The following is a 15,315-nucleotide window of genomic DNA, read 5'->3' as shown; positions in this document are numbered from 1 at the left end:
GAACAGATGTTCTTCTTACTTAAGGTGGCTAACACTTAAATGGGTGAATTCTACCTTTATATTAAAATATCAGGCATTAAATCAGTTCTTGAGATCCTGATTAATTTCTGTATCTTTATCTTTTATTTCTTCTCTGCTTATTTTAAATACTTCTCATCCTTTTATAACTCTGTGAAAGATTATGTAAACAAGGAAGTAAATGTTCTGAAGTAAACTTTTCTTTGGCCCCTCCTAGGACTTTTAGGCTGATTAAACATATTACATTCATGATGAGTCTTTAAATGCTAAGGCATCACTAGGGATGCTTTTCTGAAATCAGTCCTAGTCATTAGTACACTGGACATCTGTTTTAGAATAAGTTTCACTGTTATTTCTTTCATGTCTTAAAAAGTTTAAAATAAAATTTAAAGACTTTTTTTAAAGTGAACATGTCATGGTCAAAGTTTTGGTGTTTTTTTTCTTGCCAGACTGACAGAGCAGTACAACTACTGTTAGAAACAAGTTCAGAGAATGCACATTACTACTGTGATTCACTCAAAGCTTGCTTGGTCACAACTGTCACCTCATCAGGTCCATCTCAAAGCACCATTAAACTGGTAGCAACCAACATGATAGCCAATGGAAAGCTTGCAGGTAAAATGCAACTTGGATTTTCTGTGTACTTATAAACTAGTAATTCTGATTATTATGATTAAGGCTGCTAATGCAGCTGGGAGAGGAAAAGGTCCTGTTATTATAGATCTTGTATGTTGCATATTTTATAATATGTGCTATATGCAGTGGTTAACCCAGAAATGAGCAGCAGCTCAGTTAAAAGTTCAACTTATTTTGACTCTTTTTTTGTTGTTGTTTGAAACCGTGTTTCTGGAGTGATTCTCTTAGCAGTTGTTTCCATGCACCAAAAGATGTTGAGGATGTAAAGCTATGTATTTCCTGCTTTCCTAATTAAAAAAAATAAATAAAAATTTGTCTTATTACTGAAATTGAAATGCAGGCTTAATTTCATTTCTATTTCAGAACTTGCTTCATAAAGTTATTTACGTGTGTTCTTATACGTACAAATTAACTACTATATATGAGGTGTTCACAATATAGGATTGGGTGAAATATTCAAAGACATGCAAAGAAGGTATATATACCCTTTTTAAAGTACTTTCCAAGTACTTTTTTGGGTACTTTTTTAGTACTTGACTAAAAAAAGAGACTTTCCGCTCTATGGGCAGTGTTAACCCTTTACTGTTAATAATTACAGTATGGATAACATTAAAAATAAAGGATTTTTTCTAAAACCAGTTTTTCTTGATTTATAGAGATCATTTTATTTTTATGATGAGAAGTTCAGTGAACTTCTTGTCATTTCTATTTATGACAGAGATCAATGGGAGCTTTGTGAGGTACTTCGAAGCTCTTCAGCCGAGGGAAAAGCCTCAGCACCTAGGTTGTATGGCAAGTCAAGCAGTAGAAACTAGGGTTTTTCAACATCTTCACATGCAGGGAAAGAATATAAGAAGGATCCTTTTCCTGGGGATGAATGTTCTGCTCACACTTGTGTAGTATATCTTTTTTCCTTTGGCTTTTTATGTGATCTACTTTTATTTTCTAGAGGGTGTCCAACTGCTGTGTCTGATAGATAAGGCTGCTGATGCCTGTCGCTACTTGCAAACCTATGGCGAATGGAATCGTGCAGCATGGCTTGCAAAAGTTTGTAATTTCTCAAAATTTTGGTTTATTAACTGCCTTCTTAGTGTATGTAGATATGAAGGCTGCTGGCAGTGTTAAAGTTCTCAAGTTAAAAAGCTGAAGCATCAAGTCAGAATAATATAGTCAGTTCTTTCCATGCATCAAGTTAAACAAGCCAATCCATTCAGTCAATGTTGACAGGTTTTTGTGCAAGACTGCTGTTCAACCTCTTGACTAAAGAGATCTGCCCTTTTCAACCAAATGACAAGATTGGGCCCTTAAAATGGCTGGAATACTCAAATTTCCAATTCTTGAGCAGTGATTTGTCAAGTTGTTCAGATGACATATGTATCAGCTCTACTGGCCTATAACTGCAGCAGCACAGAGCTTGTCATAAACTGCAAAAAACCACTCTTAGAAGTGGATAAATACTTAGGCAGTGAACTTGTGCTAAGCTTCATGTAGTATATTTGCTCATTTTAAAGCACCAATCAAATAAATTTGCACCAATTTCTGTTCTGATATGTAGACATAACTGTGGTAACAGTACCTTGGCATACCTTTAATTTTCTGTATTAAACTACATAATGGGCAAGAGTTAATCAAGATGATCTTTCAGTGTATCTAAAGTTTCTATTATATTTTTTCCTGCAGAAAGGATGGAAACAAACATTTAAGTTTTCTGAATTGACAGGTCCCACTCTTAAGAAAAGGGAGGACATTTTGCCTTTCAGTCTTGAGCAAAAGATAAATATTTCCAAGTTCTTGATATTTGTAGTTTCAGTAAAGCCTTCCTGTAAAAATAGTATTAAATAATCACATGAAATTGTCAAGTGACTTGATTGGGCTTTTTTTCTATACGTATTTTTCTTTCTTTTCCTTATTGTGTTCATTTAAGGGATTTGTGTGTTTTTGTAATAATAAAACCAGTAATTTGGGATGATGTAACTTCTACCTGAACGACTAAAAAAATTGAAGGAAAAAGAAACAATGCTTTCTTAAGTTAGCATCTGAGAATTCATAACTGGACTTTCCATCTCTTAAAGGTTCGTTTAAACTCGGAAGAGTGTGCTGATGTGTTAAAACGTTGGGTAGATCACCTTTGCTCTCCACAAGTCAACCAGAAATCCAAAGCCATTCTTGTCCTCTTGTCACTTGGATGCTTTACAAAAGTTGCAGAGATGTTGCACAGGTAAAATTGAAAAAACACAATCTATATTTTTTCTTGTCTAAAATTGTCTTTTGAACGTATGTCACTCAGAAGCCAAAGGAATTTCCACAATTTAATTTCTGACATTTGTTTGCATTTAAGAAGTGTGATTTTTTTTTTTCTTTAATTGACATTCGTCTCAGCAGTGCATCATTTCTGTGTGCTTGTACTGATCTTTTTGTTGCAATTGCAGGAAAAACACTGGCATTCTAATTTACTGCAAGCTTTAAGATTGCTAGCACCTTTTGACAAAGCAGTAACAATTTATAGTAGCTATGATTATTTCTGAGTACGTTGAGCCTTGATCTTTCAAAAATTTTACATCAAGTGTCCGTTCCTTGGGTGCAAGGAGGAGTAGGGGGCAGGGTGCTGCACGAAGCTTGGTGAGCGAGCGATGCCAGACTGATGGGTGGGAGGGGTGCATGAGGGGACAGTGGCACGTCTTCCCTCATCCTGCCCCAGTACCACAGGGTAACAGCATTCACTACTGTGAGGGAAACACTGAACAGTGTCGTCATGTATTGAACCCTCAACGTCCTGTGAAGCATGAAGGCGCTGAGAGCAAGCTGGAGCAATAGGGGAAAGTGAGAGCACAATGTGTGATGTGGTAGTGTGAATACGTGCATGGTGGCAGCTAAATGGTGACGTTATTTAACTGTAGGGATGTTCAGAAGCCCTGTTCGGAAGTCCTTGGTGAGGAAGAGATTTGCCACTCCAGGACTATGTGCAAATTTTTAGAAAGCCTGTACACAGATGACTTGATGCAGTGTCCTGCAACACTTTTCTGTTTTCTTATCCTAACAAATTGTTCTTTTCTTTTCCTTTCTTTTCTTTTTTCTTCACATTCAACAGTATGAGGTACTTTGATAGAGCAGCTTTATTTGTTGAAGCTTGTCTGAAGTATGGGGCATTTGAAGTTAATGATGATACAAATATCCTTTTTTTTGAAATAATGTTTTGCATGTATGTACTCATATATTGTTTTATATGAACCGGTTTTACATGCACTAGAATGCACAGGAATAGAAATTCCTATTTTTGTTTTCCAGGGTGTGTAGTTTGAAGGAATAATGAGGAAATATGTGAAAAGGAGTCCTTTGCATAAATCCGTAACACCACCTCCTTCTAATGTTCTGCCACTGTTTTCCAGTGGTACACAAAAACAAACTGAAAGTGAAAGAAAAAAGAGTAAAGAACAAATGATAAAAAGTTCTTTGCAGAATTTGGTAATTGTTACTTTAAAGCATACAGTGAGATCAGTGGTTCAGTTGTCTTTTAAACACTGTATCTCAGAAAAAAAGAAATGTCAATATATTGAATCTGTCTGCATGCTTCTGCTGACTGAATTTGCTTGTGAAGAGATCAGTTTTGAGATAGTGAGAAGAAGGAAAGTTAAAGATCAGAATTCAGGATGAGCTGAAAGTAATAAATAATTCAGATGGTATCTAAAGTATTCCTCAGTATAGTCTACACTTCTAACCTGGTGTTATGGAAGCTCTGAACAGTCATTTTAACTTTTCTATTTAGGTATATGTGATAAGTAATAATGTGTATGTAAATCAAATTTGATTGTGCTCTGTGGAGTCATTCACCAATGTCATCTCATAAATAAAAGAGCCACTAAGTCATGCAGATAACTCCACATGCATCTGATCAATGACCAAATCTTATAGTATGTTTGTATAATTTCTTAATTACTTTGCAAGTTAAGACATGGTATAATGGGGAGCTGCTTATATTTGTTTGCATTTTATCTGTTTTAGTTAATGTCACTTGACTGTTTTCACATGTCACTTGATAAAGGCTAATATGCAGTCAATAGCAGTATTTAAAGCAACTTCTTTGTCTTTACTTGCACTGAGAAATATTTTAGGTGGAATTGAATATTTTGTTCCAGCACAATTAGCAATATTTGACATTTTAAGTTTAGGGATTGCGAAGGAGTGTGTTACAAATGGGTTCTGAGCTTTTAATTTTGCCTTTCACTTCTGTTTTCCTTAATTCTTCATTTACATAAACTGATCCATGCTGTATTTGCAGATTATGCCAGGAGCTTGAAGATCCTGGGCTTTAAGCAGGGAGCTCTTCTCTTTGCCTCAAAAGCAGGAGAAACTGGTAAAGATTTATTACTTGAGCTCAAACAGCCTAAAGAGGAAGTGACACAAGAGTAACAATTTATCGTTAAAAGGAGATTTCTTGTCAGACAGGGTGAGATCAATCAGGATGAGAGTCCACTGTGTGAAAATGAATTTTCTCCTGAATCACTATAATAGCTGATATATTTGATTTGAGCAAAAAATGTTAAATGTGTGCGGAGGCAAGGTTAAGAACTGTTTAATAATACACTTTATCTCATGTTTATGTTTCAATTGTCTTCATGTTCAAGAGAAGGGATGGAAGTGTGATAAAATTGTACAAAAATATTTCCAACTTTTTCAACTAAAGCAGAGAGAAAAATTTAAAAATTTGCTGAAAGAGTTCTAAATGTGTAGAAGTCTACATTTACTTCTAAAAATCAAATCTTTATAGATCCTCACTACTGTTGTATTTATATGTGTAAATGATTCAGTCTGTACTATAAAAATATAAATATATTTAAAGAATAGTTACAGATCACAAGGCACACATTTCTTTCCTGGAAAGTCATGTTTTCTCAAATCCCATTTTTCTCTTTAAAATTACTATATTTTAAAGCAGTTCACTGTATTGTTATTTTCATTACTGGCTGGAATGGAATCTTTCCTGGGTTTAATTATTGAAATCACATACTTTCTGAAAGTCCGTCAAATGTCTGTTGTTCAATCAAGGTATTCTTATATGCCATGTTATTGTTACATGTGTATTCCCGTCACACCTTAGGGACTAAATTCTGTCTTGTGTTGACTGGTTAACGGGATCAAAGGACTGGAAAAGATCCTACCTCAAAAACAGCGAGCATTATAGTCCTGCATAATACCCTTGTGCTGCTATTGCTGTCTCCACTGTTAATGATTTATTTCCTATTTGATTATGTCATTAACAGTAGGCAGAAAGAGCATTGCGCAAAGCCAAATTGTTGACATTTTAATGAGGTACTTTTTAATGGCAACGCTTGTTATGGTCCAGATACTTAAGGATGCCACTGAAGACCTCTTTTTCATTTTTGTGCCAGTATTTCAACAGGAGCAAAATAGCTTCCCAGAGTACCATAATGTTTGAGTGTTTGTTTTCATTACTGTTTCTCATATTGGATGTATCTTTTTTATTTATTACTGAATTCATTGAGAGATTTTACAACAGAAGAGTAGATGTTAAATCAAACTTGCAAATTGAAGACTGAAGCGTGTGAAAATTAGTCTTAGTTTAAGACTTTATTCCTCTTTAAATAAAGTTGTTGGAGCTACTGAAGTTAATTATGTAGTAGTGAAAAGAATGTCATGTAAAATATCTCTCATTGCTTTGAATGTAATTCATGCATTGTTTACTTAAAGGGCATTGAATTCTCCGTATGTCTGAGTATTTGTAGATGCCTATTCTACAATCTTTCCTCAAGGAGCACCAGCATCAACATCTCCTTAACTCCATGAACCTTTTCGAGCAGATCTAAAATAGCATTTCTGATAAAATTGGAAAAGTTTTTTCAAAATCATTTTTTTCAATAATGGCGGTTTTTATACAAATTGAAAATGTGAGTTTCATTGCTCTAAAGAGAAAACTAAATGTTTTAACTGTAGTGTGTCTTGTTTCTTCCTGCCACGTATTTCAGACACCATAAAGTACATTCTGTTCAATGTATTATAAACAAAGCTTATATAGCTGGGGAAAATAAGTATACAATGAAATTTGCCTTAAGCATTAACTGGAAAACAACAAAGTTATGCAAAATTACCTGTCATCAACAATGGGCTAAATTCTGGCTCACGTTGACTACTACTACAACAACACTCCTCAACTCCTGCTCTTGTTCAGAAGCAATGCTCACAAACATGGTTACTGCACGGTTGATGTAAGCACACTTGAATTTTGCCCTCAACAAACCACCTAGAGTTGTTTGTGGTTAGGTCTCTGGGGAAAAATCTGCTTTAATATACAGTCGGATTTATAAATCTGATCTTACATTTTTTAAAGAAAAACATTGCAAAGGCCTTTTAATGCTGAATGTTTCTGTATCCTTTTAAGTGTGAAGACTATGTGATACTCTGTGTTGAAACCTATATGAAGAAAATATAGTGTAAAAGTGATTGAAAAATTTATTTAGATAATAGTGCAGTTACATTACAATAATAAACCAGACTTTGAAAATCTCCTGCATGTCTTGATTTAATACAAAAGTACCATCAGTTTACTCAATCCAAATGGTGACTGCGTTATTTGTTGCTGTCGTTTTACCTTCCAGACTGGAACAATGCTCAGGGCTAGTTTTAGTGGAGGAAGTATCTATCCTCTGTTAATATTAGTTACGTTTTCCATATTATTCTAATGAAACGTTGGTTGTAATGTTGGTTAAGGTCTATGGTCTAATGTTGGTTAAGGTTGTAATTACTGACCTTAATTAACAAACATAAAATTAATGGCAGTTAAATTAGAGCAGGGCGTGGTCCGCCCTTTCCAATCTTTGAAAGCATGGATATAAGTATGAAAAAAATACTTCCTTTTTATTTTCATGCTACCCTACAGACTACTAATACAAGACCCTTCCTCCCTTTTCAGCTGATATCAGCAAGCTCTGCACATCTCGATTTTTATCGAGGAAGCAGGTACTTCTACAGCAATCACAGCAGTATAGATAATCAGCTTTTCAAAATATGAAATGCATTTGACAGTGCTGAAATCCATGTCAGTGAACTCTTTTTTTTTTTTTTTTTTTTTTTTTACTTTTTCCTAGTTCAGGTAACTTTCCTCTTGGCTCTTAAGGTACTTTTGTCATATTGGCTTAAAGGTTGGTTTAAAAAAAAAGGAAAGAAAAAAACAAGAGAAAATCTGCAGATGAATGTCTGACGTATAATTGGAGTTTTGCAAAATGGAATGTAAGAAGCTTCTCATGTGGTACGTTGAAAGGACAAGCCTGAGAATTTGGTATGTGTAAAGAAAGTGAACTAAAGCAATAAAAAAATATTTCCAGGAAATATGATTTTAACCTCTTTAAATCCCTATGAGAATTCCTTTCTCTAACCACTGTGAATAATTCAAGTGGCAGTTAAAGTTTGTAATCTGTATTTTCCAGGTCTTGTATTTTGTAGCTTCTGTCAAAACTGAACTCTATAATGCAGCCACAATTATGGAATCTCTGTTTGTCCATTCTTGGCAATGAAGAAACAGTAGAGGAATTGGGTTTGCAATCCAGCATATAGAGAGTCTTCAGTCATCTCTCTTTTTGAACATGGGTCTTATATTAAGTAAACTTATTGTCTGTTGGTCTGAGCAGATTATTTAGTAGCTATTTTAAGATTTATTCGCAAAAGGCCAGGACCTTTGTTTGTAATTTTTTTTTTTTTGACTAAATGTTGTTTGGAAGGAGAACTTGTAAAATAGATTCTGTGGCATAACTAGTGGTGGTTACCCCTTTCATTACATTGCATGAATCATTTTAGACTTGTATGAGTAAGGTTGTCTGCTTCGTAACTAAGTAACGTGCGTATGATTCTGCAGGGGTACATAAGCTGACTTCATCTCCGTGAACTGTTTTGAAATTTGCACATCTTTTACGTGAAGCTTATTCAGTCCTGCGGGCATTTTCTAGATCTCTGCTCACATTCAATTAGCATTCTTACAATGTGAGAGAAGTGTAGGTAGATACTATTATGGAATTTTTGTGGTATTACTTAATTTAAAGGTTTTTTGGATTTTTTTTTCAATTCATGATGTAATTTTTTAAATAATTTGGTCTTACTTTCTTTGATCCCTCCTTTTATGATAATTGATGTCTTTTTTTTCTAATAGCAAACAAAAGAGTTTCAATATAACAAGGCCTGATTAGAGTTTATTTGGAACATGGTATGTGACACGATGCAGGCAGTCTATGTAAATTAGTCATATCAATTAACAGTGTCTAAAATTGCCTAACTTGGATCAGCTTCTGAAGTACTTCTCCAAAAAATTAAGATCTATATCATTATACATATATTTGATTCACGAGAGTAATCCATGGAAAATGATGAACTGTACTATTACAGTACAAATACTATATTGCAAATAAAATATTTATAATTCACTTTCATTAAAATTCAAAACATTTTTGACAGTCTGCCAATGTAGAGGCTTTGCAACCAGACAGAGGCATATTTTATACATCAAGGAAACCTAGTCCAGAATGTTGTGATCAGTATCTGAGTAAACAGTCTGAGAGATGTTATTTTGCAGGAGTTGAGCTTGGAGACAGAAGAACAAGGAAGATCACAGATTCTTGAACAGAAAATGGGTTTGGTTGGGTAATTGCTAGCTGCACCAAAATTGTGTTCTAAAAGCTCAACTAGAATTTTAGTTGACGGTGGATAATAAAAATTTGGCAAAGAATAAGGGCTTTTTAAAAACTATTCTCTGCGTATAATTGAACATAACATTGATATTAACGTGAGCACTGTAAGATAATTCGTTAATGAGGTCAGGGTAAAAATTTTGTATCTGTTGATCTAAAGATTGGCATAAAATTCTTTAGTCAGACTGATACTGACTCAGTATGTTGAATTGTGACTGCTTGAGAGTAAGCTGTTCACAGTTTATACTTAAACACTGAAGATATGCACCATAGCTGTGCTATTTTCTAAGTAGCTCAGCCGGTATTGCTGGAAAGCAGAAATTTCAAGCAGAGTTAAAAAGGAAAGAGCTAAGATTAAAAAGAGTTGGCCTGTAACATAGTTTTCTTAATGCAACATGTTTTATAATTAGGTTCCATGATTCCACTCCATGAAGATTAGTGAAGATTGGTACCTAAAATTCCTGTAGAATTTTACCTGTAAAATTTCTTTTTTTTTAATGAAAGCTAATACAGAGTTTTTGTATTTAATAAGAGCAGAACAGAAAAAGATATATACCCTAGGATAATGTCTAAAGGATGTATTTAACTTCATATGGGAAACCATTGAGCATCGTACTGTTCATCAAACTTTCATCCATGTTGTTATATTTTTATTTTCGTTGAGTATAATACAGTGATTTTATTGACTAATGATCTTAGTGACTTCCTAATCAAGTAAGGTAATGTAGTCTAAGTATTGCAAAGTGTAATATTTTTGAAAGCTGATACAGATGAATCAGAAAGAGATGAGAAAACAAGTAGGCCTACACCGGTTACACTTATGCCTTAGCCTGCAAAAGCTTTTGCAAACATAGCTGTATTCATTTGCTGATGAGTTTATTATATAAGTGAATTAATAACTTTAGTAGTAGTTGAATGATGTATTTAGTTAATTGTGCAGTGGTTAAAGAGAAAAATAGTGCTTATGTACTTTATTGCAAAAGCAACTCTTGTAGCAAAAGAAAGTTAGAAACTACAAGGCTATAACAGATGGCAAGGGTGATTTAGTGAACGAATATCTCCAAGGCAATTAATTGAGCAGAGACAGTGCTGCGGAAAGAATAGCCTCTGCCACCTTGTTTAGTAAAGGTAATGGGGACAGGTGTCAAAGCCTAGCATAAATTTCCAAGAAGAGTGAGAAATACTAAAGGACATCAGGAAAGGAGGAGAATTTAACAATTCTTAAATTGACCCGGAGAGGAAAAGTCTTTGAAAGTGCTCTTTTTTAGTGTCTGGGGAAAAGAGACAAGTTTTTTGAAAACCTTATGTTAAAGCATGGGACTAGGAGAATGGCAAAAAATTAAATCCAGGAGTGGATGCTGAAGAGGTATTTGCAGATACTCAAGGCACCAACTTCACTTTTTGTTTTAAAATGAAGTTTTATTTTAAACTTTAATAAAAGATTATTCATAAGGTAATTCAGTGGAACTGTGTTCTCCATTCTTCGAAGGTTGTGGTGCTGAAAATTAACTTAAATATCAAAACTCTGTGCTCATTTTCCAAAAAGAAGCTACAAAAGTGATTCAGATCGTTTTCCAACTACATAGCTGTTTGTACAAGTTGATGGTATGTTGCTTTGTGTTGATGAGATCACATAGAAATAGTAAATTGCCCCACAGGCCAAATATTTTGTTCACACCCATCAATTCAAAGGAAGAAGAGAGGCATTGAGGCATTGATTACTTGGCGTGAGGACTAGAGTAGGGAATATTGACCTATTTTAAAGACTTGACTTACTCACTAACAAGAACTTGTATTAAGGAAAGCTTGAAATATGTTTTAAGAAGTAACATTTTGTTTGAAAACCAGTTTTGGATAAAGTCATAACAAAAGAAAGTTGAGTTGTGGTGCTGTTCTCTTCAATCTTTTTTATTTTTTTTAATAACTTTTTGACCATTATATTTGAAAACAGGACTACTTAATGGTAGGATTTTTGCTTGTGTTTACTCTCAGCCATTTTAATACAGAACAAAGAGGCATATAGTTTTTAATGCAATATCTAGATAATCATTATAGTGGAAAATTCTTGACTTACCAGAAAGATAAGGTCTGAAACTAAGATTTTTCAAAGCCGATTGGATGACTGGACACATGTCTTTCAATTTAGTTATTTTCCATGAAATGCGTATCTAAGCTAGCTTTGCAAGTCTGAAACCCAACATCCCTAATGCATGGGCAGATGTTCCCAACATGTGCTGTTAAACTTTGGTCTTTATCTTCAAAGTACTGTCCTTCCCTATTGTGATTTTTTTTTCCCTATGAGTTTTGGAAGAACAGTGCAAAATTTACCAGAACAGATTGATTTTGTCTGTGTTTCTTTAAAGGATGATTTAAAAAATATTTTGCTTTGACAAGTATGTATAGAATATTAAGAGATCCTACAAAAGTATATCCTGACAATTTAAACAGAAGACACTAATTTCTTTCCTGCAAACTTTAACAAAAGCAAACAATGAAGAGATACTGGAGATGTACAAATACAATCTATTTTAAAGAATCAAAAATAAGAATACTTCCAACATTCTGTAATAGAGATCACTGACCTTTTCAGCGTTCTCCATTATTTTACTGTCTCCTCAGTGCGTATGGGCAAATTAAGTTGTAATGGCTTGGGGAAATGGAATGACCAGAGAATTAAAATGTAAAATATTGAAAAGGGCAAAATGTAATGTATTAGTGTAGTATGACCTCATAGGTACACCTTATGAGGGATTACAACTGGTACCTCATTTATCTGATTCCACCAGCTCTGACAATACTGGTAGAAAACATGTAAATATATCCTAATTAGAATATTTAGAATGTCTTTGTGTTTAACTTGCTATTGTAGATTTTTTTTTGTAAGACTTAAACAGCTTTCCAACTTAGACATGGCAATTGTGGAAGGAAAGGAAAAACATTTTTATCCAGAGGAGGGAAGTAATTCACATATTCAAAATGCAATTATAGAAGGTAAGTGCTACCCCCCACCCCTGCCAGAGGAAGGGAATTTTAAGATTGATTTCAGGGTCTCAAACCTGATACCAGTGGTGACAAGATAGTAGGATTATTTCCACGATATTCATTGAAACAGCTGGTCCTCTTTCATGGGTTAAACTCCCTCCTCTGCCTTCCCATGTATTTCTGCTTACTTAATAATGTGGAGGATAAGGAGTTATAACGATCAGATTCTTGGAATGGCACATGAGTAGAGCAGCAGATGCTACAGATAAGTGAGTGCTGTCTGTAAGAAACTCAAAACTCAGAAAATGGTAAAGATAAGGACATGCAAAATACTCTCCAGGGTGACTTTATTGGCTTTAACGGCTAATGTATTCCTACTTACAATTTTGTTGCATAATGTCTTATTTGTGAAATTCATAAAATAGTTGTCTTTGAATAATTGTTTCCTCTAATTCTTGCCTCCCTCGGCCTATCCAATACTTCTGATAAGTCTTGGTTCATTCATACCTAACTCTCACGTTAGGAGAAGAAAACCTATAAAACTATTTCATCTTAATATGTAATACTGTTTAACATTAAATTATCAATATTAACTTTAATGCCGTTAATAACGTGTTAGTTGTATAGAAAGCTGACAGCAATTTTATTCTTGTATTTACTACTGGGCTTATACCCTCTTCTTTTAGAAGACTGTGCTACTGTTACTGTGGTTTAACCAATTTCTTAAAATGAGTAAACAAACTTAGCAGGAGTAGATTTACCAGTAAGAATCCTGGATTTAATTTTTTTCTTAATTGGTAAGAAGACACTGTACAAGCACACTGAAACATATTGGCTTAACTACAGGCAGTTTGTGTTTTAGTCCCTTATTCCTGCTGGAAGGCCCTTCTTTTTGTTTTGTTTATGGTCTACTCACTGTTCAAGCGGGTAGAAGGTAGGGTTTCGTTTTTGCCAGCATGGATACCTAGTATATGTAGGGTGTTTTGTAATAAAGTAGGTAAGACCTACGAAGGGCTTTGGAGCCCAGATGTTTCTGTTTCTTGAGGCAATATTAGTTGGATTGGTGAAAGTCTCTGTCTTCTCCCTCAACAGGTAGGGTGGCCTGGTGTACACCTCACATATTCTTCCAGGCATTTATTCATTCTAGTAGTTGGCACTTGGGTCAACAGGAATACTGTAAGAAAATCTCTAAAAGTAATTTTAGGAAATGTAATGTAATGACCTCTTGGCTAAAGCAGAGTAAGGTTAATGACATAGTCATATTAATTTAGTAGCTAATTATATTTTATAGATGTACTCCTGTCAACAAGCTTATTTTAAGATAGATTTCAGGATTCATTCTTCTTTCACCCCCTCACTCTTTGCATCTATCATTCACTAAAATGATAAGCAGTAAAATAGCTAATATGGATCATTAGCATTTTAATTTGTCTTCAGAGATAGACCCAGGTATATTTACAGCCAATATATAGTAGATGGAAAATAAAAGAACCTGACCCAAAATATTGCATTGTTATCCTTTATGATTTGGTTCAGTGGTAAATGTAAGCTTCTCTTCAAGTCAGAAGCCTTCACACTGTTTTTATTATGGAAAAGGAAATGCATATCTTTCAGGGATGACAGGAAATTTGTTATTAGGTATCTATGAAGGCTGTTTCTTCATCTCATGTTCCGTGTTCTAAAATCATACCTGGTAGGTTTATACTTTCTATTAAAAAAAAAAAAAAAAAGATATTTATGATAAATTTCCCTGCAGGCAGGCAAGTAATTGAAAAGAGGTTGGTAGCAGTAGAAGAATTTCTTATCTTTAACGTTTCCAAAATCAGCAACATTCAGAAAGGCAGGACTGAATCATTTTCTGAAAATCTGTTTGTTTTTTGTTTTGTTTTGTTTTTTCATTGCTATTGATTTTGGTGAATTTATTTTACCAGCTCTTAGGAATACGTTAAAAAGTTATGTGAGGATGCAGAGACACACACATGACCCATTTAATATGGCTACTAGCCATACCCTGTTCTAGTTTATTCTGATTTTCATTTCTTTACTGCCCTTTGCTTTTTTTATTTACTTTGAACCTTAAAGAAAAAGCCTGAAGTAGAAGATGTTCCATTTAAGTATATTCTCAATTCCTCAGGACAAAGATCCCAAGATACTTTTCAGAGCACTGCTTATTTCTTGCCCAGTACTTCCTCTCTTCATCGCTTCCAGTGTTCAAGATTATAATTATTACTAAATATACATGTGTAAATAGATGCCATATTAAGCTACTTGCTTAATAGCTAGCGGTGCCTAGTCTTTACATCCAAGCTATGTCAGAAAACTTTGCTAATGTTTTGTGTAAAATGCATCTTCTCCAGGCTATCTATCACCTCTGGATTTAGTGTATATTTTTTTCCCTCTGGCTTCAGCCCAAGCATTGCCTTGCCTCATTGATAACTTGCAAAATTGCAGCTGCAGGTATCATTTTCCAAGACCATAGCTTTGATCTCATCACCCATGCTTATGTATCCTTCATTCAGCTCTGTCAGCAACTTGATGTTGTCTCTCAAAAAGTCCTCAGGGCTAATGCGGACCGTTCTTATACCCACCTGGTATTTAGAGCTGACTTTTGCGTCTAGTGGTCAGGATTCCACCTCTGAACGCCTGTTTTCATTTTTATTTGAATTCTCTGATCCTGCGTCCTTTTGTCCTTTTTTTCTTTTTTTTTAAGAGAAGGGCAAAATAGGAAGTTATGAACAGATGAGTGACAGCAAAATGATCCTAGGAATAGGCTGCTCTGCCTGTCTTACACTGTCCCATTTTTGCTTTCTGTCCTACTACTAAGACGTTATATGTGAGCACAGAAATAACAGCAATAAGTGAAACAAAGCAACCTTCTCCTAAGCGAAGGTGGAGCTGTGGCATGGTGGTAGAATAATAAAAGCTCACGCCAATGCTAGGGAGGTGAAGGTGAAGAGATGGAAGAGTTGCACATCTGTTCTGTCCAAGA

The 15,315-nt window shown here is 34.6% G+C and overlaps 1 protein-coding gene across 6 annotated transcripts in view; it reads left to right on the top strand.

Moving 5' to 3' along the window:
• The window catches only part of WDR11 (WD repeat domain 11), a 172,284-nt gene extending 165,111 nt beyond the window's left edge, over positions 1-7,173 (top strand). For 2 of the 6 annotated variants that reach the window (XM_068951571.1, XM_068951572.1), the window contains 6 exons: positions 468-633; positions 1,604-1,701; positions 2,727-2,872; positions 3,743-3,822; positions 4,904-5,005; positions 6,361-7,173. In XM_068951571.1, coding sequence (XP_068807672.1) covers positions 468-633; positions 1,604-1,701; positions 2,727-2,872; positions 3,743-3,822; positions 4,904-5,005; positions 6,361-6,368 — 600 coding nt within the window. In that variant the 3' untranslated portion in view covers positions 6,369-7,173. Of the gene's footprint in view, positions 1-467; positions 634-1,603; positions 1,702-2,726; positions 2,873-3,742; positions 3,823-4,903; positions 6,280-6,360 lie in introns of those variants that run through there. The other 4 variants (XM_068951569.1, XM_068951567.1, XM_068951568.1 and 1 more) reach the window with 3 other exon arrangements.
• Positions 7,174-15,315: the final 8,142 nt, after the last annotated feature.

This window comes from Struthio camelus, chromosome 7 (assembly GCF_040807025.1).
Source record: "Struthio camelus isolate bStrCam1 chromosome 7, bStrCam1.hap1, whole genome shotgun sequence".
Taxonomy (NCBI): domain Eukaryota; kingdom Metazoa; phylum Chordata; class Aves; order Struthioniformes; family Struthionidae; genus Struthio; species Struthio camelus.
Note: the sequence above shows the minus strand (reverse complement) of the source record. Positions and strands in the feature narration are given on the sequence as shown.